The following is a 26,592-nucleotide window of genomic DNA, read 5'->3' on the forward strand; positions in this document are numbered from 1 at the left end:
CAAACAAAATCGAACGGTCCCTACAAGCGATGAGCTCAGCCTCAACGTATACCTCGCGGGACAACGCATTCCGGAGAAGACCACCATTCGGGTCCTGGGGATGTGGCTTCAGTCCAATCAACGGTGCAATCATACTCTGACACTGCTGAAGACTGCCACCATGCAGGTAGCCCGTATGATCAACAGAGTATCTAGCAAGAGACAGGGCATGAAGGAGAGCGACACACTTAGGCTAGTCACGAGCCTTGTGGTTAGCAGAGTGGTGTATAGCCTTCCCTACCACAAATGCATCAAGCAAGAAGAAGAACAAGCGGACGCCATACTGCGAAAGGCGTACAAAACTGCGCTTCACCTGCCGCAGCGCACATCGACCGAGAAACTGCTGGCCCTGGGACTGCACAATACCTTCAGTGAACTAAGAGAAGCACTACTATGCTCTCAGGCACGTAGGTTGATGCAGACCCCCACGGGAAGGGTGCTCCTGCGAAGATATGGCGGCGGCAACATTATCCAAGAGATCGAGCGTACCGAGGCCATTCCGGACAAGTATCGCAGCACACTGCGAGTCGCACCGATACCCAAGAATATGGACCGGAACCTGCACAAGGCGCGTAGAGAAGCAAGAGCGGAGTACGTGCAGAGAACCTTGGCGAACAAGGACAACACAAGGTATACGGACGCGGCAACGTTCGTCAAAGACGGAAGACACAACAGCAGAGCAGTGGCGTCGGTGGTTAATTCGGACCTCAAGGAGATCACCAGCGCATCACTACAGGACTGCACGGTAGTCGAGGCCGAAGAGGCAGCTGTGGCTCTGGCAGCACTGGAGGGCTATCGATCTGGCAGGTCCCTAACAATAATAACAGACTCTCAAGCAGCATGCCGTAATTATACAAACGGCAGAATTGGGCGCAGAGCACGCCACATACTCTGCTCATGCGACCCGGGAAACAAAGTTCAGCATACCATCATCTGGGTACCAGGGCACACTGGCATAACAGGGAACCAAGAGGCGGATAGGATAGCTCGAGGGCATACCAACCGGGCGTCCGACACATCCAGCCTTGAGGAACCCGAGTCAGTACCCATGGGCTACTCAGATATCCTAAATTATTATAAAGGGGTCCGACTGAAGTACCCACCCCCGGATAAGGACCTAAGCAGAGAGGATGCTGTTGCATGGCGACAACTGCAGACGGGTACTTTCCCGAATCTAAACCTTCTGAATAAAATTTTCCCTACACAATATGAGGCTAAGTGCCCATGGTGCGGAGAGAAACCAGATCTGTACCACATATCATGGGCCTGTCAAAATATTGAGTCGCCAACTATCTATAAAATTAAAAACCCGAGTGCGGAACAGTGGGAGAGTATGCTTTCCAGCGTAAGCTTGAACGGCCAAAAGCGCCTAGTAGAGCGAGCTCGCGGGTTGGCCATACTCAGTGGAGCCTTGGACTAGGGCACCAACCCTGTGATTGCAGACAGAAGATTCCATCAGAAGATGGAAGAGGCCGTCTGAAGCCGTGAAGATCTCTTTTCTAGAGCCCAGTAAATGTTTTCCGATCCGATCCGATATAGTTCTAGGTTCTGGCGCCACAATTAGTGTCGGCGGGGCTTTGCAAAATATTTTTATGCAGAACGTTGTCAAACGCTACTTTCAAATCAAGTGCCAGGATGGCCCTTGTCTGTGACTTGGGAGGTGTCTCAAGGAGGTCTTTGTACAAGTACAAGAAGGCGTCCTGCATCGATAGGTGAGGGCGAAAGCCGAATTGAGTGTTAGGAGGTTATTCTCTTCTAAGTATCTACTGAGTCTGGTGTTTATGACCCTCTCTACGAGCTTCCCCAAGCACGAGGTCAGCGATATTGGTCTTAGATTATCCAGTTTAAGGGGTTTGTTCGGCTTCGGAATGAACCGAACCTCGCCGTCTTCCAGAATATTGGTAGCGTTCCTGTAGCCCAATGCTGCTCGTTGAAGCATTCCACCCACGAGGTGTCATCGCTGAGGTTAAATAAGAGCTTTGTTGTTATTTGATCTGGACCTGGAGCTGCATTTTTTATCATGGCCGCGATTTCTGCTTTAATTTCTTCTTTCGTGAGTGGGATGTTCAGCTTGGCATTCGGCAGCCCAGAATACCTCGGTTGTTCCACGACTTTGGCCGTGCACAGATACCTGGTATTGAGCTTTTCCATCAACTCTGTGTCCGTACCCGGGATGGTGTGTACAGTCTTCGTGAGCCTATCTTTAGTGGCCGACTTGCTGCTGCTGGGGTCGATTAGGACACGCAGGAGCTTCCAAGTCTTTGACACACCTAGCTTCCCCTGAATACCATCGCAGAGCGTATTCCAGTTCTGTATGGCCAAGGATATGACGTAAAATTCTTCCTTTTTGTTTACCTCCTCTATTTTTTTCTTGAGTTTGCGGTTAAGCCGTTGTCTTCGCCACCTCTTTGTCAATGAGTGTCTTGCTTCCCATAAATGTAGAATGTGCGGATTGACCGCTGGGCAATCCTCTGTCGTGCAGACCTCTTTCGTAAAGGCTTTCAAAGTTAGCACTCCACCCTTTACCCATTCCTCTTGGTCTGTAATAGGGTTTGCAGTAGATGCCTGGGCCTGTCTCCACCTGTCCCAGTTGATAATTCTTGCGATACCTATTTTGCGTTTACACGCGTTTGTGCTTATCTCCAGAGAGAGGATGAAGTGATCGCTTCGCAGGTGCTGTTCGGTATTCTTCCAAATGGCGCTGTTTATGTTCTTCGTGAACGTCAGGTCCGGACACGTATCTCTACTAACACTGTTTCCCCGCCTCGTAGGGTAGGTGGGAACGGTGAGGATCGATAGGCTTTCTTGCGTCGCTACTACTTCCAGTTTTCTGCCTTTTGGCGTCGCCGCCGCGTAGCCCCATGAAGGGTGCGGTGCGTTGAAGTCGTCCCCAATAAAGCAGGGGGCATGGCCCGCTAAGCTCAGAAATTTCTTTATGAGGGAACCCAATCTTGCGTGCCTGTCTTTAGGAGGGCTGTAAACATTCAATACATGCGTGCTTGTTGCTCCTCTTTGGAGAGGAAGAATAGTAGTATAGCAGTGCGCAATATCCAGATCGAAAGGGTCGTGCAGTATGGCAGTGTACAGTTTGTGCACTAACGTGGCAGTTAACTGGTCGTGCTGAGAAGTCACATAGTCTTGGAGTTTAATAGGTATTAGGTGGGGTTCTCGAATTAGGATAGCTGCCGGTGGGTCAGATTCCTGAGATAGAAGGAGGTTAAGAGCCGCCTGCTTTCTCCTGTAGCCCCAGCATTTCGACTGCGAGATCTTTACTCTAGGTTTCGCTGGCATGGTGAATCCTTATCGGAGGGCTCGTCCACTTGCATTCTACGAGCGAATTTGGACTTATGTCTTTTATCCGCATGTTCCTTCCGAAGTGCAGAAATTGGCGTCTCCGTGTATCGTCTGTTGTTTGCAACCTGCTCTCGAATTTCTTGGAATTGGGCGTTCACGTAAATTGGAAAGGCTCGAAACTCCTCCTTGAAGGATCGGAATTCTTGGATAATTTGTTCGTAGAGCTCGCCTAAGGCAGGCTGGGAGCTAGGTACCTGCTGTGTTTGGTTTTGAGGAGTCGGCTGAGTTACCGGAGTTACTGCATTAGTAGTGGCTCGCTTAAGCTCTTGGTTTTGGATTGTTAAAGCGCTGACTTGTTTTTTAAGACTTTCTATCTCTTTTTTGAGTGCTGCCAACTGCGTGTTATTCTGCGGGGAGGACGAGGGGAGGGGACGCCACTCTGCAAAGTTCACCTTCGAATCTGAGAGCTGACCCGAAGACGTCTTCTACAGCGCCCCAGTGGTCTTCGTGAAGTACTCCTTCCCTTGTTCTTTACCCGCCTCCACGTGACTGGCGTTCTGGTTGGAGCCGGTTGCCCGGCGTCTCGAGCTCGAACGGCCGCGAGAGGTGGAACGAGAGCGGGAGACTGATGACGACGCTCCTCGCCGTCGCTGTGCAGGCTGCCTCTTCTGTCTCGGCTTGCTCCTACCTTCTTCATCTTCAAGTTCCGTTGTTGCTGCCGCGTATGATGACGTGGCACTGGCGCTCTTGTTTAGCTGTCTGTGGAATTTCTCCTTGCAGTCTCTTGCATAAGTCTTGTGCGGACCCTTGCACAGCGCGCAAAGGGGTGCGCACTCGTGGGTCTCATCTGGACTCGGCGTTCCACAGTTCTGGCAAGCAGCCCCCTTGGGTTTCGGGCAGACGTCTGCTCGGTAACCTGGCATTCCACAGTTGATACAAGCCGCCCTCGTTTTCCGGTAGATGTAGCAGGGGCACTCTGACCACCCGTAGTTGATCGTGAATGGAACCTTCTGGCCGGCGAAGACGATGACTGCCGACGTAGTCTTGCCCAGAAGGCGCGCTCCCAGGATTGTACCGCTGGGTGAGGAGACGTCTTGGAAGATAGAGTCATCACCCACTTCAGCCTTGATATTATGTATTACACCCCTGCAGACATCCTCTGGCAAGGCAACGTAGGCGGTGACCGTTATACTTTTGCCGTCCAGGTGGAGACTACTAAGCTTGGCGAGGCGGAACGCGTCTTCCTCACAGTGAGTGCATACCATTATAATGTTCTGCTGGCTAACAACGCGCAGCGTTGGCTTTTCTTGTAGAGTGGTGTCGAGGGCCGCTTGGATCCCTAATTCGAGATCGTAGGAGCGTGGAGCCACATATTGCAGAACCACCGTGGTTTTAGGTCGGATGATGACCTTGTATGGAAAATTCTTTAAACTCTGTAGACGCGGAGGTATCAGTGCGGGAGACTCTCGGCGTTCTTTCTGCTCCGGCTGTTGCTTGGGAGCTGTGGATTTAGCTTGCGCCGCTCTTTCGTTGCGCCGGGACCATATGTTCCAGCCATGGTTGTTGTCTCCCTTCGGGAGATCCTGCGGGGACATCAGCTGCTGCTGGGATGTTGCTACATGACTGAAGTCCATCTCCGTCGGGTCGTAACCTCTTAGGGAATTCATAGAAGTCGTGGTAGCCATAAGTGAAGCTGGAGCACTCACCAGCAAACGTCGTTAGACCCAGCGTTGCGCGAACCCCATGCCGCGCATCCGCGGGCGCACCTGCGTCTCCGCTGCGGTGAGGCACCCAAACCACTCGGCCGTTAGGGTTAGCGCTCTTCGCGTGGTGCCGAGAAGTCAGACAGGCTTTACCGCCGTGAATATGGCACTCACAGGTTCACTGGTGGTACCAGGCGATGTCAGACGTTGAAGGGAGCCCGTGGATGGTAAATATACGGTGATCAATATTGTAATCCGCCGCAATCGAAGATTGTCAACGGAGCCCATGTTTCGCACGTCTGCTCTTGACGAACGCTTGCAGCGCCCCCCTCCGCCCTCCGCCCTGCGACAGGTCTCGTCAAGTTTGCTGTTGTTGTGTTCTGGCATAACGCATAGCGCGTTCACCACATGACACGGTCTGCGAACACATGGCTTGATACCCAACAGAGACATAGGTGGAATATCCTGTCATCCTCTCACGCTTGCTATGATGACGTTGACGAAAGCGGCGACAGGGAGGACGCGTTGACTGCTGACGCTACAAATTTATTAAGCGCTAGAATAATTACGCCCGTCCATATTAACTCAGAGAAAAGTACACACAGTCATGCAAAATTTTGGAGATTAAACGCACCTGTTGGATTCGATGCGGACCGATGCTGAAATACACCAATGAATGAAATGCTTCGCACCTACCGGCCATGCGTACAATTTCGTGATCACACAGAAGTGCGATTGATATTTTTAATTTTTTTGATAATGTCTACCCCTGTGTGAGGTTGTTACAGGGATGATACAGAGCCTGAATGCAGACTGAGGTACGGAAACAAAAAGTTAAACAATGCAAGAATGCATATCAAATGCACGCTCCAATTTATAAATGTCCTCCCAACAGAATTGGGTAGTGGGACAATTGGGTATTGGGACATCTGGAAAATAAATGTTAGTCGAAGCTTCTTCCTGCAGCCCTCAGACGGCTCTAAGACGCACGCAGTTAGCATATCCGTAACTCAATTGGTCCGTCAGCATTTAGAGAAGAGGCAAGATGCCACCTGCCTCTGATCTTCTTTATCTTACCTTTCAGAACTTGCTGGTGTGGGCTCCGTATACCACGAAAACATATTCCAAAATAGGACGATCAAATGATTCATAAGCGATAAGGCTAACATCCGTAGTAGCCCGCTGCAATTTGTTTTACTTGGAAACAAGAAATGTTGTTTAGTCATTGAGCGAATGGCTTAAACACGTCAATTCCACTGTACTGTATGTGTTATGGTGACACCAAAATACTTAAAACTGCGTACGTAGATTGGAGTACTTTCCCCAACCCTATATGTGAATAAAAGCTTTCATTTTCCCCTTGTTATATGCACCCACGTCGTCTTATCCTAGTTGACTTTCGTGTCCCATTGTTTACGCCGTGTGCCGAACATATAAGGGCCCTCATATATGATTAATTGGAGCTCGCGTATATGTTGGTGGCGAACAAACTAAACAATCGTCAGCAAAAAACTTTACTTTATTAGGTGCATATCAAGCAACATTTAGGGATTTCCTACCTCTTGTGTCACACTGGGACACAGCCGTTCTGGTGGATTGGCCAAAAACGGGCACATTCCAAGTGGAACGTACCGACCACGTCAAAGAAAGTAACGGAAATCAACAAATTCGTGTAAATTCGGCACGTATCGAATGGCTAAATGAATACAAGTAATGTAAGTCAACAAATTAAATAATGATCAGTGAAACACTTTATTAGGTGGATATCAAAAAACATTCAGGCATCCCGTACCTCTTGTGTCACAGTGGGACAGAGCCATTGTGGGGCATTGGCCAAGAACAGGCACACTCCCAGCGGCACGCGCTGTGTGGCTAAATGAAATAAAGTAATGTAAATCGACAAATTCGTGAAATATAATCAACTATCCTGTTAACAAATCGGTGCACTTCAAACCGGGAAGCACGACGCACTGCGATATGTCGTGCAGTGTAGCAATCGCGCGCGGTCATCCGCGTTGCGCACCAGTCGGAGCCTCGCTGACTCTGGACCATTCGGCCATACGGGCCTGACAGCTTGTCGCCGTCACTGTTGCCCGGTATGTCGAATCCTCGGCTCAAGAAAAAGTGGTCGCCTAGGCCGATTTGGGCGAGTGACGCACCTCTTTATTTCAGTAATGCAGCGGGAAAACGGACGACTGCCTCGTGCAAGCTGTACACATTCTTGCAAGTATGCTTAGTGACTGGCTAATTAAGACTGCTGCTCTTAACTGCGCGCGAAATAGGTGTGAAATACGGACAAACCATCGGCGCGGCCACGCGCGGCTATGTTTCAGGTGAAGCCTGCGTACTGAACGCCCTATTCAATTTGCACACGCGTGTGCCTTATGCCCAGAACACTACGCACTGCTCGCATAGCAGCGAAAACGTGCTACAATGCGCTGTTGCAGTCGACCAAGAGCTGGCCCGTACGTATGCCTCGCCACGGCGACCGAAAACTTACGACAGCACAGAGTTGTCGGCCTTATGCGAGTTCGCCCACAAGTTTGGAAAGCGTGCCTTCGCAATTGCCCACCTCTTTTTACATCCGGATGCTAAGAAAGGTTAGGATATTCGTCTAGCGTTTGCGAAACTTCGACACAAGTGTGTGTTTTTTCTTTCTCATTCATTTTTCACACATTGAGAATTTCTTGGAATTTTATCTCTCTACTCGTAAGCATCTTAAGAGTAGCGTCTGTTCTTATTGCTTTCTCGATGTGTTATATTGAAGTAATGCTAGATAAGTGCTTTAAATGGTTGTTAATAAGCTAAGCGTTAGCTTTCATCTTATAAATTGTATTATATACTCTGTCTATCCATGAACAGAACAACGCGACGGTTACCCCTGGTGTTGAGGAAAACAGCAGAAAAATCCATAAAACAGCCCGAGTAAATAGGCCATTTTGTATGTCGGTGTTTATTTACAACTTTTGCCTCGTGAGGTCACTCACCTCGCTGGGCGCCACGCACATGTCTCGATTGATGTGAATTTCCACACGTGTGCGTGCAGTAGTGTCGCTGGAAAAGAAGCTGCAACGTTTCAGGCACCTGCTCCAAACACACATGCAAAAAAGAAATGTTGATGGTGGGCAATGGTCCGAACGTGCTATGCCGCACCACGTGCGTGAAAGTGGAACAGGCGATGCGCCACAAGTGTGAGCCCGACTGTGTTATGCCTAAAGAGTGAGTTCACTGAACCTTTGCCACGGCTGCGGCGCGGGCGAGATGCCACGCTAAATGTGCTATATAAAGCTCAGCACCCTGACATTAAGCAGCGTTCCAGCTACCAACTTGGCCGCCATACTCTTTCTTCGAACTTTCGCTTCAGTGTACGTCCGTGTTTCCCGTCATGGCATCGGTATGGCTTCTTTTGGCTGTCTTGTGCGCGCTTGGCGCTCGCTGCAGGGTGAGTTCCGGACTCACCGCGGAGTCATTGTTGCGGGGAAGGCCCGATCTGGCCGCCTACCAGGACGTCAAAAAGGTGAGGTCACTGAGAGATCAACAGTTTGACGGTATGAGTCACTTCCAGGCGTCAAGAGACAGCCAGACAGAAAGCTGTGCTGAACATATTGCCTACCCAACATGCTTGACTTTCCAGAGTTCCAGCACTTGTCAAAGTGCGTTGATGGCAATAAAAGCACGACTAAATAGATTAATGATCGAGAAAACTAAATCCGCTCGAGCCTAGGTAATAGGAAATATTCTAAATGGATTTTCCTGGAAACATTGGCCGCGTGCACATTTTTCTGATGACCTATAGTTTCGATGCGGCTGTACGCAGCAGAGCTCGACCATCGTCACCGTACGGTTATTCAGGACTCTAAGCTTGAACAATCCTCTTCATCGTTCGGCGATTATTGAAAGGAAAAGTTCACTTTCCTGTCCGGAAAAGCAGCGCTAGCGGGTTTTTGCAGCCTAAGATATTGAGACGTGTACTTGTTTATCTTTATCGGGTGACCACGTTTCACCGCCTAACAAATGTTATGGCACAGCGCAGAACGCGCCTGCATGCATCCGCTGTCTGTCACCGAACCTTTTGTAATCTGATTGCATGTATGCGCGACGCGAGTAGTGTAGAGCTTTGTGGAAGACACGCGGGTCCCAGCGATTACTCTGGAACATTCGACGACTGATGTATAAAAGCCGACGCGCTTGACCCGCCATTCAGATTTTCCGATGATCACTGACTGTGTTTGTCGCTATCGTTGTGCTTTAAGTGTAACTTGCTTTTGAGGGCACAAGTTCACCCAATAAAAATTTAGTTTCGCCATTTACTCTTTTGCTACTGCGTTCGTCACATGCCCGCGACCGTGGGCTAGACCTGCCGGTCCCGACGTGGGACTAGCCAGGTGCGCGACGAGTTCGCGTCCTCGCCGGACCTGCAATTAAAAGTTTTTCACTACCACGTGACAATATTCGTCCGGACGGCATTCCCAATAAGTATGCTACTTTGAAACCAAAACTTAAACCGAGCCTCTTTCTGCGGTAACGTGCGCTTCGAAGTTTAAACAGGTGCCACGAAAAATCGATAATTCACTCTCACATCTTCGCGACAAGCCTCTCAAACAAGCTCAGTTGTATAATGCCCCACGTTCGCAGCGCCTTGAAGAAAACACGTCACACAGGAAACTTGAAAGATCCTATAATAAGTGGAGCACGTAGTTCGTCGAAGCTGATGATAAATGTCGACGCACGCAACCATTGAGAGTTGTCGTTGCTCTGTTCACGTTGGATACTCGCTTGGAGTGTGCTAACTGAAATTGTGATAGTCAGGTCGCACGGCCTACGCAGGCTGTCAATTCCAGCTGAATATGATTGGCGTTCATCACTGGGTCATGAGGAATGGCTACCGTGGTTGCTATTATGGGGTTCGTCAATTTTGTCCTCTTTTCAGCTCTGCATGGCTCGCCGGGTTCCTACGACCCTCGGTGACTGGCTCGGTATACGTCAGCAAAGCGAAATCAGAGAACATGGTGGAAGTTGACGCTGTGCACAGTGGAACCGCCGGCTTGTGTTCGTTCTTTCGTGCAACCTGCGCTCGTCGGTGATATTTTCCGAGGTTTTTCAGTTTTGTCTTTAATTCCGGTCTCGGTGGCCGTGCACTTGGCATTGTCCTATCGGTCTAACTCGAGCAGTACAAGTGAAATTATAGGTGGAGGATTTTCCGCAGCGTGAAACGCCTGGAACACTGTTCATGTACTTTCTTTTCTAATAATTATCATCATCATCTTCATCACCATCATCATCTCTTTCTTATTCTTCAAAGTCTCCGTCGCTTTCCCTTTCTGGTTGTGTTCCTCTTTTCTCCTACGCAACAATCAGTAGCAAGCTAGATCATAGTAGTTCAGGCTTTGCTCTCAGATCGCACACACACACACACACACACACACACACACACACACACACACACACATATATATATATATATATAGATGTGTGTGTGTGCGTATGTATGTGTTTGTGTGTGTGTATGTATGTATGTATGTATGTATTGCAACTGTACAGCAGGAGGATGAACTATAGAAACAATGTATGTTGCCGTAGTCTCACTTGCCTTGACGGAGAGAAAGTAAACGTTTATTATCGAGCAAGCGCAGTGTTCTTCGCCCGGGATGGACAGTTTCCTGATACCATGAGTGTTGACGTCTTAAGCTAGGGCGTCCCACCTCTTTCTTACCATTGATGCTGCCCAAGCTGACAAAGGAAGATATAAATAGTGACAAGTGGTATGCCTTGAAAACGGTTGCACAAGGTTGTAGTTTGTACTAGCTGCACGCCCCCACTGATCGCAGTGCACATCTCCGGGTGCCACCTGGTACGTTCTCTACCGAAACGAGAAACAAGGATCCTTCGGAGCGGATGACAGCTGCCTGAGGGACACCCAGATGAACGAGGTGGTCGATGGGAAAGCCCTGTTCCGCTTGCGATACGGCAATGGCTACGAAAGGTGCGTATCGACTCACTTTCGGTGTGACGAACTTTTTATTTTTATTTATTTATTGTATTTCAAAATACTGCAGGCCAATGTGGTGGCCCAAGCAGGTGTGGATTACATTCAACATGAATGTACAAAACAACAGACAACAAAAACCAAGCAAGAAAGAAAAAAGAAAAAAGAAAAAGAAAGCTTAAGAGAGAAGGTGACACTCCAACTCAGCGAGAAAATTATTGGAACCAAAAATATCAGACGGCAAAGAATTCCATTCTTCCACAGTTCTAGGAAAATAACTGAATTCGAAAGATTTTGATCGGGCAAAGATTGGGGTTAGTGCAAATTCATGGCCATGGCGTGTGCGTCGTGTTGTTAGGGGTTTTATACTGTCAGGCAGATCTATTATTATGTCACCAAACATGCAATTATAAAGAAATGAAAGGCGACTAAACTTTCTGCGGTCTTCTAGAGTAGAAATACAGTTTAATTGCATTAGGTTGGATGGGGGAAAAAGTCTACGATATTTGCCAAATATAAACCTAACAGCCTTTCTGTTAATACGTTCAAGTTGCATGATATCTTTCTTTAAATAGGGATCCCAAATAATAGAATACTCAAGCTTAGAACGAACACACGTATTATAAGCTAAAAGCTTTGTTTGCGAGGGTGCGAATTTCGGCTTTCTTTTAAGGAACCATAACTTACGTAGTGCAGATGTGCAGATATCAGAAATGTGGGTTGACCAAGTTAAGTTGCTTGTGAGGGTGACACCTAAGTACTTATATTTGCCTACAATCGAGATACTATTGTTTCTAAGGGTATAACAGAACTGGCTAGGATTTAGTTTCCTGGTGATACGCAGTAGTACTGTTTCCTGAGTATTTAGTTGCATGCCCCACTTCTAAGGCCACTTCGTGGCCTTATAAGACCGCTTCAGAAACTCACCATAACCATACACGTTTACGCAGTCTTATATCATTATACGGAACTTTATTGAAACGTCAATCCTATCAGCTACACATTTGAGCCGTAGTTTGAACCGTCTGGCTCTAAAGCAGGAAGTTTGATTCAAAATTTGCCTTAGGAGAAAAGCCATGCTAAAACTCGTCAACACTCGTTGTCGCACTTGCGGCGAGTGTACACGAATAGACGAACAAAAATGCTTGCGCATCCAGATATTTCTGGGGACCCGACCCGCAAACTCATATTCTTCCGTGGCAGGCTGCACCGCTCAAGCTATGGTTATACATCTTCATGTCGAGTAAGATGGATGGGGCAGCCCGTACAGCGATGTACGTGCGAAATGAGCCGCACCACTACATTTTAACAATTTGCGCTGATGGCGCGTTTCTTCTGACGGGCAGGAGCTCTTTCAAGCACAGAAGCAGGGATTCTGTTGCCCGAATTCTGTTGCCACGAGGACGATATCTCTAGCTGGGATGCTTTCAAGAAGCTCAGCGACCTCTTTGGAAATCGCACCTGTCCGCAGCTGGCTAATAGAAAAGAGCTTGCTACCCGAGTTCAGTCTTCTTCTGAATCGTATGTCTCGTACCTGACGCCCGACCGGTGCCGACAGCTACGCCTCACAGCGATCGGTATTCCCGTCCTAGATACCGCAACCCTACCGACTGGAGAACTCCGAACAACAAGCCCAAATTCTTCCGTTGCCCCCGCATTGTCCACGTGGCTCGCCACTGCCGCACCTCCTGGACGTCGCCGTATTCGAGCTCCTTTTCCCCGTCTCCCCGCCCATATGCCGACCCGCGTCGTTACTCGCCTCGCCGTATGCCTCCTACCTCAGGCGCAGCCGTCGATGACAGTCTTCCTGCTCGCTCACTGTCACCTCAGCGCCTTCGGTCCCCGTCGCCCCAGCCACGCCGCTATTCGTCGCCGACCAATTATGGAGCCTCCCGGACGGAAAACTACACCCTGCAGCTTCTAGGGGCAATGCTGCATTATCTTCGTCGGGTCGAAATCCTCCATTGACGCTCCCAACGAACCAGAACTTACTTGATGTTCACGTCGACGGTGTCCCTTTTACGGCGTTAATAGATACTGGAGCCCAGGTACCCATATTGAGTTGTAACCTCCGTCGTCGACTGAGGAAGGTTCTCACACCTCCTACTACTCGAGCCGTACGCGGGGCCGATGGTAGCACTGTTGACGTCACTGGAATTTGTACGTCACGTATCAGTATCGCCGACCGCCGCGTTCCTGCTATTTTTACAATGCTGACCAACTGTCCGCATGACCTAATTATCGGACTCTTCTTTCTTTCGGCGCATTCAGCTTTGATCGACTGTTCTGCCGGTACCCTTTGCCTCGAACTTTCTCTACTCGTGCATATTCGTGCCAAACTGCCGAACAACTTTAGTACAACCGCCTTCTCCTCCTGCCGCCTAATGCTTTGACTTTCGTCGATTTGGTATCATCTTTTCCTGTGCCCGGTGGTGATTACGTGGCCACACCTATTCCTGATGTCCTTTTGATGCGCAATATCACTGTGCCCCACCGTCGTCACCGTCACCGATAACCGGACATGCCTCCCCGTCGTCAATTTTCGCCGGACAAAGGAAGTTATACCCAAGGCATATCGGTTGCAACGCTGCGTGCTATAGGAGATGACCATGTCACGACGCTTTCAGTTGACATCTGCTCAGATTCTTCACCATGTCCTCACGATGCTATTGGCCCTGACGCAACCTTTCGTCCCATGACTGCTGCGGACCCAATGCCTGAACAAACAGCAGCTCTGTGTCGCCTTTTAGTTTCCTACCACGACATCTTCGACCTCAACAATCTCCAATTGAACGAGACTTCAATTGTTAAGCATCACATAAATACTGGTGATGCCAGTCCTATTCATCGCCGGCCATATCGAGTTTCTGCTTCAGAACGTAAGGTTACTCAAGATGAAGTGAACAAGATGCTTGCCAAAGGTATTGTTGAACCTTCGTCGTGCCCTTGGGCTGCGCCCGTGGTACCTGTTAAAAAGAAAGAGGGCACATGGCGTTTCTGCGTAGATTATCGTCATCTAAACCGCATTATCAAGAAAGACGTCTACCCCTTGCCTCGCATTGTCGATGCCCTCGATAGTCTCATCGGTGCCAAATACTTTTCATCAATAGACCTTCGGTATATTTATTGGCAAATTTCTGTGGATGAAAAGGACCAAGAGTTGACCGCGTTTGTCACCCCTGATTGTCTATATCAATTCAAAGTTATGCCATTCGGTCAATGCAATGTCGCAGCAACGTTCGAACGTATGATTGACTCGTTGCTTCAAGGGTTCAAATGGTCAACATGCCTCTGCTACCTACACGACGTTCTCGTATTTTCACCTCCATTTGAGACACACCTTGAGCGCTTATCACCTGTTATTCAATGCTTCCGCGAGGCTGGGCTGCAACTAAATTCATTGAAGTGTCACTTCGGTCGTCGGCAGATTACAGTGCTGGGCCACCTCCTCAACGCTTCCGGTATTCAACCAGACCCGGAGAAAATTCGTGCTGTAACGTCTTTTCCTGTACCTCAGTCTGTCAAAGACGTCTGAAGTTTTGTAAGACTCTGCTTCTACTTCCGACGCTTCGTTAAAGACTTCGCAGCGATTGCCCGACCGCTTACTGATCTTCTGAAGAAGGCCGTGCCATTTACGTGGGGCCCCGCTCAAACTGCCACGTTTGCCCAGCTCATCAACATTCTCACCACGCCACCTATAATACTGGCCCACTTTGACCCTTCCTCTCCTACAGAGGTACGTACCGATGCATGTGGTCACGGTATCGGAGCCGTCTTAGCCTAGCGCCAACAGGGTCAAGATCGCGTTATCGCCTACGCTAGCCGCCTCCTCACAGCAGCGGAGCGCAACTATTCGATTACAGATCGTGAATGCCTGGTTCTCGTCTGGGCGGTCTCTAAGTTCCGCCCATAGCTGTATGACACGCACTTCTCTGTAATCACGGACCACCACGCGCTCTGCTGGCTTTCTTCACTCAAGGATCCTACCGGCCGGCTTGGTCGCTGTGCTCTGCGGTTGCAAAAATATTCCTTTGCAGTAGTGTACAAGTCGGGCTGATTACATCAAGACGCAGACTGTTTATCACGCTATCCAATGGACGAACCACCCGCCGACCCTGACCCCGATGCCAACGCTCGCGTTTTCTCCGTCTCTCAGCTGCTACACGTTGCCGACGAGCAACGCCGTGATGCCACCTTGTGCGCAATCATTGATGGCTTGGAATCTTCGTATTCTGATTCCTCCCTTGCGTATTATATCACAACAATGTACGCCCCGACGGTCCTGACCTACTCCTCGTCATTCCTATGCACCTCCGGTCAGCTGTTCTCCAAGAACTTCACGATTTACCAACGGCGGGTTACCTTGGCGTCTCCCGCACCTACGACCGGATTCGCGGACGCTTCTTCTGGCCAGGCCTTGCCCGCTCCCTCCGAAAATACCTTGCGGCGTGTGAAAAATGCCAGCGCCGAAAAACACCATCGATGCTCCCTGCCGGGTGTCTTCAACCGCTCGACATTCCTTCGGAACCGTTCTTTCGTGTTGGCTTGGACTTACTTGGCCCTTTCCCCCTTCGTCTGGCAACAAGTGGGTCACTGTGGCGACAGATTACGCCACGCGCTACGCCATCACCAGAGCTCTTCCAACGAGCTGTGCCACAGATGTCGAGACGCCACCGATTTTCAATTACGAGACGTGATTCTGCAGCATGGCGCTCCACACCAACTGCTTACTGAGCGTGGTCGGACATTTCTTTCTAAAGTCATCGCCGACATCCTGCAGTCCTGCTCAACCAAGCACAAGCTGACTACGTCTTACCTTCCACGGAGTAATGGCCTCACGGAGCGTCTGAATCGTACCCTAACCGACATGCTTGCGATGTATGTCTCGTCTGACCATACTGATTGGGACCTTGCCCTACCCTATGTCACTTTTGCATATAATTCTTCACGTCACGACACTGCCGGTTATTCCTCGTTCTATGTTGTTCGGCCGAGAACCCACATTGCCACTGGACGGATCCCTTCCGTCCTCTACACAGAGACCAGCGAGTATGTACTTGACACCATCACCAGGGCAGCCCAAGCACGCTAAATTGCCCGCGCTCGCCTCCTGACCTCGCAAGAGAAAAGCAACAGCGTTCGTATGATCGCCAACACAGAGACGTCTACTTTTCGCCTGGATCTCTGGTACTCCTGTGGTGCCCGACTCGTCACGTAGGCCTGTCAGAAAGGCTAATGTCTCGGTACACAGGCCCATATAGAGTGCTGCGTGCCGTGACTCCAGTTACGTACGAAATCGCCCCGGTCAGTACCAGTGCCTCATCTGCCCCGAATCCCACTGACGTTGTGCATGTCACACGTCTCAAACCATATTACTCTTCTGTTATCACCGATATTTAGACGCATATGGACGGCGCTTCCGCCGCCCGGGGTAATGATACATGGATATTGCGTGTTTCTTGTGGCCGATGCACGCGGGCGCTTAGACTAAGACGACGAACGCTCTCTGGCTCTCGAGCTGCCGGCTGAACTGGCCAGCGCTGAATTATTCTTTGTAAACACACTTTGTAAATAGTCTCCAGTTCTGAATCCTTCGTTCGCGTAACAATATCATTGAATTTGAGTACAGTTCATGTGACGTTGGCCCACTTTCGCCTATAGACGACAAATACTTATCTTTAAATGCAAATAGAATGAATTACTTATCTAAAACCGGTGGTATTCTGGCAATCTTTTCCCAATGACTGCTTCTGACAATAGTTGAGGGAGAGAGAGGTCCGACCAGAGCTGGCGCCACGACACGAAGTACAGTTACTCTGAGGCAGTGGACGTTGGATCAAGTCTTGTGGCCAGTGGTGCAGTGAACAATAATACATCACCTCCTCGCAATTTATCCGATAAAGCACTATAGCCTTTATTTCTAAACAAGTGCTGCATGAATTTTTAATAACGCAACTTCAGAAAAATAAAGCTACAGAAATCTAGGTGAAATAAAGGAACAACATCTGTGGTCATATGGTGCCCATGTGCCATTAAACGTCTCCCGGCAACAAGTTGCTAGCTGATTCTTTGCGCATTGAGTTTCAGCTTAAACGGAGCGTGAAACGATTTTGACGATTTTGTACAAGCGTAATGAGTGGTTAGAGTAGGTCCTTCTGATCATTAATTGACGCATCTAAGTGCTCCTCGTAAAGGGTGTAATTTATTATAAGGTTTAAAAAAATGTACATTGCTGCCGATCACAGCACACTGCTCGGCGTAATTTTCACCCGCCACTCATACGACGTAAATCACCCAATTGACGTCAGTAGGGCGAGCTATCCGATTGGCTGCCCAGGGTGCCTCATTTCCACGTTTATGACGAACAAATGATGTTCATAGTAGTTGGAAAGTTAGTTAATTTTTTTCTATAAAAAGAAAGTAACGGAAAGAGAATGCACAAGAGCAATTTCTCACTACACTTAAACACTTCCTCACAAGCAAGCCTCGTCTGCTTGTGTTACAACGTGCAGAGTCCGTCTCAGCCTTTTCGCGAGCACCATGATTCGACTATGTGGCGTTGTGGACTGCAAACGTAGCGACTGAAAATATGTCAGGCTGCGACATCGTGTCCCTCTGCAAGGCAGCAGACGAGCGGACTGGCTTCAGCGCATCGGACAGCCACTATCCGATCGGCGCCAGGATTTGCGCGTTTGTGGCTGTCACTTTACACAGGAAGAGGACTAACGCAATAGCAGTCCGCAAGTTCGGTATTAGGACAAACGTAAGCGCCAGGGGATAGGGCCTGGCCATTTGACCGGGTCGTTTCACGGGATGAGCAGATGCGCAATGTGAATGGTCTGCATGGTGCAACCACCTGGTGGCACAGAGTTCAACCACACACAGTAGCAGTAACAGAATGTATTCTTCTTTGCTGCTGGTCTAAATTTTTCACAGGAGTGTAATCGCTAACACGTTGTTTTTGTAAATGTTTAAATTGTTTTACTCTTGCTTAGAGCAACATTAGCTCTTTGTTTGGCTGGTTAAGCTCTGCGCCAACAGGCGGCTGGAACGTGCAGACCGATCAGACCTCTCACGTACGTCTATACTAATGTTCCTCCATCGGCTTGAGTTTAGGCCTCCAGCCATCCGTCGAAACGCTCAACTCGCCTGTAGTTACCGGAATACCAGACGCGTTCGGCGCTGCGACAGAATGCTCGCAACGCATGCTACTTCGATAGCTTTCGCTTGGCGTCGACTGCCAAGCAGCTGGCGGAGAGTTTGGAGAGGCTTCGCGCGCTCGCTCTTAGGGAACCGGAAGTCGACGACACGACGTACCATCATGACGCAGAGCCAGTGAAGGCGGTGCTTAGCCCCGATTATTGGGCGAACGAGTTGTGGAGAGAATGCATGGCTATGGAGGAGGGTAACTTGTAATCATCCGCAGATCTCATAATATGATATGTTTCACAAAAATTGTGGTGCAAATGATTAACTTTAGTTGTGCCCTACACGTCCACAAATTTGCCCGAACCGTTTCAGGGGCGCTTTAAGAATAAAGTCGTTTTGTTAATCTAATCAGAATGTTATGTTCTCCTGCCCACTTTACGAAGCACGCTCTGCCCTATGTAGTTCCGTATTTTGGTAACTTGACGCCCTTCGCTTGCATCTTTACAGGAACGCTACGTTCACATTCAAGTCTTCTGACGGACGAAACTATAACATCTTCGAGGCTCAGCTGGATGGCGGTGAGTAATACGCGTAGCCTGATGGTTCCTGTTCTCAGGCTCGTCAATAGGTCTGTGGAACGAATAGAGCAGGTAAAAAGTAGAAAGAAAAAAATTCGCAGTTTCGCCCGAAAGGGATAGCCCCGATTTCGATAGCAAATTAGTGGATAGCTGTGCGAAATAAGGATAGCAGTTTCAGCGGCCGCATAAACTTGTAAATATTCGCTTACTAACTAAACTAGCAATCACAGAATATGTAAGCGTGATTGAACGAGGGCGTAGAAAGAAACAGACACACGGAGACATCACTGTCTTTGTGTGTATGCTTCTTAATACGTCCTTGTTCAATCGCGCTTACACATTCTATCATAGATTCAACCTAACTAGCCCGCCAACATATTTTAACTAAATATATAAGCATGGTGTCACGTACGCACGTTTAAACATGAACACACCTCGCTCGATGAGCGCGTAAACTCGCTGTCAAAATGCTGGAGTGAGGAATCGCGGCAGCAGCAAGTGATTGACCTTCGTGCATCTCTCTCCTCGACGCGAACGAAAAGTCGAAACCACAGCGCATACCAAGCTACCGGCACTACGCGCCCTCTGCAAACATTGCAGACCGTTTTGAAGATGAGGCCCGCGCGGAGGTGCACTTTTGCCAAGTCGCCTGGAGTGCCCATATAATTGCTATCCCAATAAAACATCTGCTACCATATTAGCTTGTCCTGCGGACCACTTAAACCTATTTTCCGACTTGATCTCGTTTCTTAGTTCCAACCTACCCATCGCTCACCGAAGTCTACGATAGAAGAAGAGACCCGAACTGGGTTGCTGCAAACACAATATGAACGACTGAACGCGATGCTTCAGGGCGCAACAACAGCTTTCCCATGGAATCACGTGCTCTTAATTGAAATATTAGAACATGCTTAATGAAAAGTTTCTCATTAGAAAGCAGTTAGTGCAGAAACATTACCCTCCTGGAGGAAGAGCACTGATAACCAATCCAGCAGGTCTCATAACCGTATATTTCACCTGATTTTTTTTACAGCTTCGCTAACGTTAGCACGGTTATCCTGCATAGAGGCGTGAATATTACGTTTTATTGCCACAGCAATGATACGCACATATGAAGCGCGTTCGCGCCTTCGTGGTGTCTATACCTTAGTAGTCTCCAAGGGCACGCAGTGCGCTTGGCTGCAAGAGCGACGAAGCCAAGTGCATGCACCGTCACCGTGGCCCGCTCAATCGGCTTCAATCTCCGCAGGACAGCCTTGTGGTTTCCGCTGCTGGCACCAGCGTTGCGCGCACACAGATTAGCATTCCTGCCCAACGGATGTGCGCTGCAAACCAGACTACTGCATATGATGGTCTGAAGGGAACGGAGGGCAACAATTCAAGCTAAATACCTCGTCGTTTCACTGGGTGCGCCGAAACGCCGACGGTTTCTTTTCGGTTTCGTCTCGTGCAGCATCGAGTTGCGACGCCCGCAACGTAGCTGGCGGCTCTCCTCTTGACAACAGCGTTCGGAGACGCCTTCAGCGAAACGCTAAACTTCAGAATCGCTTTCAGTGGCGGTACTTTAGTGGTATAACGTGTTCAAGGTCTCTACTGCCACCTATCGCTATTATGATCGCGTTTGTTCGTGATACCAAGATCTCCGGGCATGCCCTGCAATTTATCTCCACCCGCACCGTGTGTCTAAAATTACAGGCGTTCATGTAGCGCACTTGGAGGCACCTTGAGGCGTTACCTTTTACTGCGAATCCTGGCCAGCTATGACGCCATGAAAATTGCCAGCGAAATTTTTTTAAGAAGAGGCTTCTCTGTGTCTTTCAACCAACTCAACCAATTTTCATCTCGTTGGTAGTTTACTTCAATTAGGAAGGCCTTCGCTTCCCTTAATTTCTTTGCGAACAACGCACTTCTCCAATCAACGGAACGCACTATTTTCCCTGTGTCTGCTCCTGTCCAAGCAAGTTTGGGTCTGCACATTTTTTACCCATGCGGAGTGTCCGAACGATAACTAATAGTAAGGGAGAAAAAATGCGCGATAGATTTCACTCTCATGCTTGTTTTCCGCCTGGTTTTGCGCAGTTCCAGGTGTGCCAAAGTATGACCTGCCGTTCGTGGACTGTGCCCACTGCAAGATCGTGAAGGACCAAAAAGGTGCGTATACACTGGTTAGCTGTATACGATTAGGTTTCAGGATCTCTAACCTGTTTCATATGAAAGATGGTTATTGTTTAAAGAGGAAGAGATATCGCCCTTTGTGTTGCGTGTCGCCTTCTACGTCACATGACGCATGCGCACTGCAGAAACAGGAAGCGTCAGTGGTTGTGGTACAAATACAATAAGAGGCGCGAATGAGCTAGGTAGGTGAAGGCTGGTTAAGCGCTCGCTGATATTTGCTGCTTTTTACCACCGTGGTGGCATCGAATCAGTCAAACCTAAGTAAAGCGACAGTGAGAAGACAAACGTTTATTGAAAAACAAAAATGAAGGAAAGCCCTGTATCTGCTTCAGGCGAAAGTCCTAAGTATTGTCACATATAAAAAATTGTACGAGCTTGTTGTGATTAGTGCAGTTGTTCAAGACAATTTAGTACAGCGCAAACATACAAGATATAGCAATGGACATATACCTACATGGAGGGGGCCACAAGTGTACAATTATCTGGATTTATTCGAATTCACCAAGCCTTTTCTTTCCTTTTTTTTTGCTTCTCTCTCTCCCTCTCTGTCAGGAATAAAATATTATATAAGCTTGTAAAGTAGCGCACTCTCTCTTATTCTGTCCTGTGTTTTCGTTCTGCAGAAATTTTGTTTCATATTTTTAGGCAGCTCACCTAAGGACAGATCTTGATGGGTGCGTAAGCGTCCATAGTGTCTGCTAGTCGCACAAAAACATTTTTTTTTTTACAGTGGAGCTGTTAGAAGCTGGCTGGGTTTCTCTGGATGTGCAGAGCTTCGCCGAGCTGGGGGAGGGAGAGCTGAGAGAGAGTGAAAACTGAGTATAAAAAATTCGCAGTTGCGCCGGAAAGCGAAGCACCGATTGCGATAGCAAATTTGTAGATAGCTGCACGAAGTAAGGGTAGTAGACTTATCGGCCGTATAAACAAGTAAACATTCGCTTACTAACTAAATTATCAATGATAGAGTGCGTAAGCGTGACTTGACCAAGATGTAGAAAGAAGCAGATAGACGGAAACAGCGCAGTGTTTGTTTGTCTGCTTCTTTCTACGTCCTTATTCAGTCGCGCTTACACGTTCTATCGTGGGTTCAACCCAACTAGCCGTCAACGTGTTTTAACTAAATTGACAAGCACGGTGTCCCACGCGCAAAGGTAAACATGAACACACATCGCTCGATGACAGCGGAAACTGTCTGTGAAAATGCTGGTGTTAGCAATTGCGGCAGAAGCCGCGAGCCAATTGACCTTCGTGCATATGTCGCTTCAACGCATACGAAACATCGAAAGCACGGCGCATGCGAAGCTACCAGCACTACGGGCACTCTGCAAAGATCGCAGATCGTTTTGAAGATAAGGCCCGCGCGCGCGCGCACTTTAGACACGTCGCGGACCGCTTTCAAGACGCACGAGCGCCATGCAACGCGCCCCTACAGCATCCGCCAAAGGCGTCTACTACGACGTCCGCGATTCGCGTGGCCAGCGCCGCAGTAGATGCCACGGTTGTGTCCACTCTGTACGGAGCGGCAGACGAGGACGGCATCGAGGCACCGTAGTAGCCGCCGGAGAAGAACGCCCCTCTTCCTTCGCCTCACTCCCCTTTCTCGCGCGCCACTGGAGAGGGCACGCAATCGGGCCGAGTTCCTCGCTCGCGCACGCGAGATTGAACCGCGTTCGCCGGCTCACCCTCACCCGCTTTCACTCATACAGAACCTCACGGCGACGGCGGCGGCAGTAATCCACCTGGAAGGTCCTATAACTGCTATGCAATAAAAATAGCATCGCGCAGCATAGCGACGTGCCGAGGGTGGGTAGGGGCTAGCAGGAGAGAAAGCGGCGCGCACGCGAGCGAGCAATGCGGCTCGGATGCGTGCCCTCTACTATGCTGCGCGAGGCACGAAGGGGGGGAGTCATGCGAATTAGGAGGGCCGTTCTTCTCCGGTGGCGGCTAAGGTGTCTTGATGTCCTCCTTGCCCGCCGCTCCGAACAGAGGAGACAAAAGCGGCGTCTACTACGGCGACGTCGACGCGGATCGCGGACGCCGTAGTAGACGCCTTTGGCGGATGTCATAGGGATGTGTTGTCGGCGCTCGTGTGTCTTGTGTGCGGTTTGGCACTGCTTTACTGGCCTTCCCCAAGCTCCACTGGTCTCTGGGGTTCGCGATTGCATAGCCATGCCTAATTTTAACGGGACAGCGTTAAGAAGCTCTTGTCGCAGAAAAGCCGGTGTCGGCGGCGGCGTTGGCCGTGAGCGAAAAATCCAGGAAGGTGATTCATAAATAAAAACAACTTGCAAGATGGGCTGGGTGAGAATCGAACCAGGGTCTCCGGAGTGTGAGACGGAGACGCTACTACTCAGGCATGAGTTTTTTTTTTTATTACCGGCTTGGCAAAAGAAAGCACAATGTGAATATTACATGGGCATAAAAAACAACTAGTCAATGCCGGACCAGTGTGTTGTAATAAGAACGATGTAGGCTAGTCACTTTGTCCAAAGCACTTAGCCAATCAGGAGGATCACTGTGCACAGAAAAATTCGCGTATATATAGCACACTTTCAATGAAGTATTCATGTGCTGGGGCCTCAACAATGCGCTCATGTCTATAATGCATACGCGTTCGCCACACGCTATGCGTGCACAGAAGCATTCACAGATCGACAGGCACTCCCTCTGGTTCCATGCATGGCAGGAAGCGTGTCCCGAAAGCATTGAACGGCAATTCTTCTTAAAGCTGCGTTTTAGAATATCCCAGAAAAACACTGCGTCATGGCAGTCCCGAAAGATATACTCGATCGTCTCCGGTTTTTTGCATATAAAGCAATTCACAGACCAAGGTACAAAATTGGCTTTGCTTTGCAACCACAGTTTCACTGGGAGAGTGCCTGTATGTAGTTGAAAAAAGAAAGATTTAACAGAAGCTCTTACCGGCATTCGTTTAACTCTCTTAAGAACATCTCGTTCTGAACCTAAAACAAATACTGTACGATGCAACGGTACAGGCAAGAATACATCAACAAGATCTTTATACAACTTCTTACTAATAACAGCGGCCAGATATCCGCTTGAACATCTTGCTTTTAATATTGAAAGACGCGACCACTTCACGCAAGAAAGCACTTAAAGGCATTGGCCCCGTACACATGGACGACACTACATAATCAGGCAATGAATCGCGCAGTCGAGCTTGAATCATTGTTTTCAGAAAAGCATCCTTTTGATCAGGCAAAAACAGAAACCTGCTCACAATCTGTTTGAGGAACAAATGTGACAACCCCAGCCCACCATTCAACACCCTAGGGAACAGATTACTACGACTTGCACGTTCCCATGTTGAAGCCCAAGTAGACGTCGCAAATGCTCTATGCAGCTTTTACACCGCATTCACTAGAGGCGCTTTTGTCCCGCATTGAACCATCGAACTCATGGATGAGTGCCTCGTTATGTCTGACGAGACACTCAGCCGATGAAAGCGCGACAAAAGTGCCTCTAGTGAATGCGGTGTTACCTTAGAAACGTGCCATAGAAAGTTATACTGCGGTGTATATCGGTAATTATGAGCATGTAAATTACAGAAGTCACAGTTAAACGCGTAGCGAAGTACGTTTTCGCTACATTTCTTCTGCGCTTGGCGCACACGCGGAGCCATCTTGCGGCAAACACAGAGTCCCCCTCCTCGCAATGTACGGCGCTGCTCCGACAGATGGCGCGCCACTCGCCCGCTTCTCCCGTTCGTCTCGTCAAGAGCATGCCGAGCGAATGAGTGGGCGGTGCGAACGGGGTGCGATAACGCTATCGCGTTCCACTCTTGAAGACGAAGATTAAGCGTACTCCGATTTTTTTTTTTTTGCATGGTAGTCGCTGCGCGCCGAAGTTTTGCACTCATTTGTTCGTCCCGTTTACATGAAAAGCAGTTTTGAGGTTCTCATAATAAACAATTAGAACTTAACGTCTGCGTATGTTATGTTCAATGTAATCACTCTGAAACCACTCTGTACAACGGTCGTTAAAGAATCGCATAAAACTTGGAATATTACCGCAAGTAGGTATATTGCCAATACTAAATGGCAAGATCGGCTGTGCATTTATATATGACTGGAAGCTTAAAATAGACGGCTGTTTACCTAAAATATCCCTTCCCATTTCGCAGGCCCCAAATGTCTGCTTTCGGTGCGAGAATCCTCCCTCCGGCACGGCGTTCCCCAGCATTGCCACTTTCTCTACGACCTGCTTTGCGGGCCATCGCCGAAGTACCAGGTCTCGGACTACAGCTGCCTCGACAACGACGCGAAGTTGGGCTGAAATATTCAAGAACGAGAGTTCTCTCAATAGCGCAGACCCTTGGGCGCAGAACAGCACAGAATAAACCGTTCGCACGAGGATCAAGTGCACACGTCTTCGGCTCTTACGCTAATTCTGTTTACTGCATGACTGTCGGCTTGAAAGGACGTTCCGGGGGCAGGCATCTGTGATATGTTTTGCACCATCCGGACGCAGAGCCGACATAGCGTGTAAGAACATCGTTTCCTGGCTGGTAATGCGTTGGAAACAGCACCGGGCTCGGACTTTAATAGAACAAATGGCTTGCGTGGTTCCACCAGTAGTGGGGCCGAGGGACGATCCGCATAAAGGCGGCCTTGGGAGGGATGCAGGCTTAGGGAGGTGGGGTATTCTGTAAGTGTACACCTAGTGGACATGTCAATCTTGACTGCTGATAAAGTTCTTATTGGCTGGGCTGGGGTACGCGTGGCAAAGAGACAGGTGCTCCTAAAAGATCAGCGCTTCAGAAGCGGACAAAAGCAGCAAGTGTATAACAGGTGGACACTTATAGAATACCCGACCCCCTCCCCACCCCCGCGTTGACCATTGCGTGAGGCATCTGCTGCCACGTCACGAGTGGAAAGGGCATATGCATAGCGCGTGGAAGACGGTGATTTCGAATCCAATGTCATCAAATTTGTCGGGGCCTGAACAGTGGTAAAACGATGTTAGAACCACTGAGAAATGTTATGTCGTGGCACCTGCTACGATCAGCAAAAGCCTTATACCGCGGATAATTCAATCGTGTTTTGAGGAATTTGAGACACACGAAATTGCCTTAGACTGAATCTACTGACATGCCTTGCACTGAATTTCTAGTGAAACTCGCCTCCCCCCCCCTCCCCAAAAAAATAGATTGTCGCGCGAAAGGAAGAGAGAAAAGTGAGGAGAAGCTTTGCTGTATCACGCGAACAATAAGGAAAGAAAAATGACGTAGTGACAGCAGTTGCAAAGTTCACATACAGATTTTCGTCAAGTAAAAAAGGTCGTAGTTTGCGACCATTTATTTCTTCTACATTTTCACTTATATTCGTTTGCGCGTGTCTCTGTTTGTACTCCCGTAGATCACGAGCATGTATTCGCAACTGCTAAATTGCAAATATCGCAAGTGCGGAGGCAAAATGGACGTCAATAGTTTTCCCACGCGAAGTGTACAAACAATGTCTAACTGATCGCAGACGCATTCGCTGTAGCTTAAAGGACGCATCGAATAAGCGCTTTCCAAGCATGGTGCAGCGGTGGCGTAGAGGTACAGTATCCGCCTCACGTGCAAGAGGACCGTGGTTCGAATCCCGATGCCACGCAATTTTCCACCGGATCAAAAAAAATCCGCATGTTGACACAATTGCATAAA

The 26,592-nt window shown here is 48.9% G+C and overlaps 1 protein-coding gene across 1 annotated transcript; it reads left to right on the forward strand.

Annotated features, from left to right (window-relative positions):
* Nucleotides 1-8,335: 8,335 nt before the first annotated feature.
* On the forward strand, nucleotides 8,336-25,332 carry LOC129382763 (uncharacterized). Its single transcript, XM_055066940.2, has 5 exons — nucleotides 8,336-8,553; nucleotides 10,865-11,019; nucleotides 18,679-18,749; nucleotides 20,829-20,900; nucleotides 25,069-25,332. The coding sequence occupies exons 1-5, from the start codon at nucleotides 8,422-8,424 to the stop codon at nucleotides 25,218-25,220; spliced, it is 582 nt and encodes a 193-aa protein (XP_054922915.1). The 5' UTR covers nucleotides 8,336-8,421; the 3' UTR covers nucleotides 25,221-25,332.
* The last annotated feature ends 1,260 nt before the right edge of the window (nucleotides 25,333-26,592 follow it).

Source organism: Dermacentor andersoni, chromosome 6 (assembly GCF_023375885.2).
Source record: "Dermacentor andersoni chromosome 6, qqDerAnde1_hic_scaffold, whole genome shotgun sequence".
Lineage (NCBI taxonomy): Eukaryota > Metazoa > Arthropoda > Arachnida > Ixodida > Ixodidae > Dermacentor > Dermacentor andersoni.

Bases quoted from the DNA above. Each gene is read 5' to 3' on its own strand.
- LOC129382763 (XM_055066940.2), top strand. From the start codon at position 8,422: ATGGCATCGGTATGGCTTCTTTTGGCTGTCTTGTGCGCGCTTGGCGCT. The intron at 8,554-10,864 runs GTGAGGTCACTG...CACTGATCGCAG, and splicing joins CCTACCAGGACGTCAAAAAG to TGCACATCTCCGGGTGCCAC. The intron at 18,750-20,828 runs GTGAGTAATACG...GGTTTTGCGCAG, and splicing joins CGAGGCTCAGCTGGATGGCG to TTCCAGGTGTGCCAAAGTAT.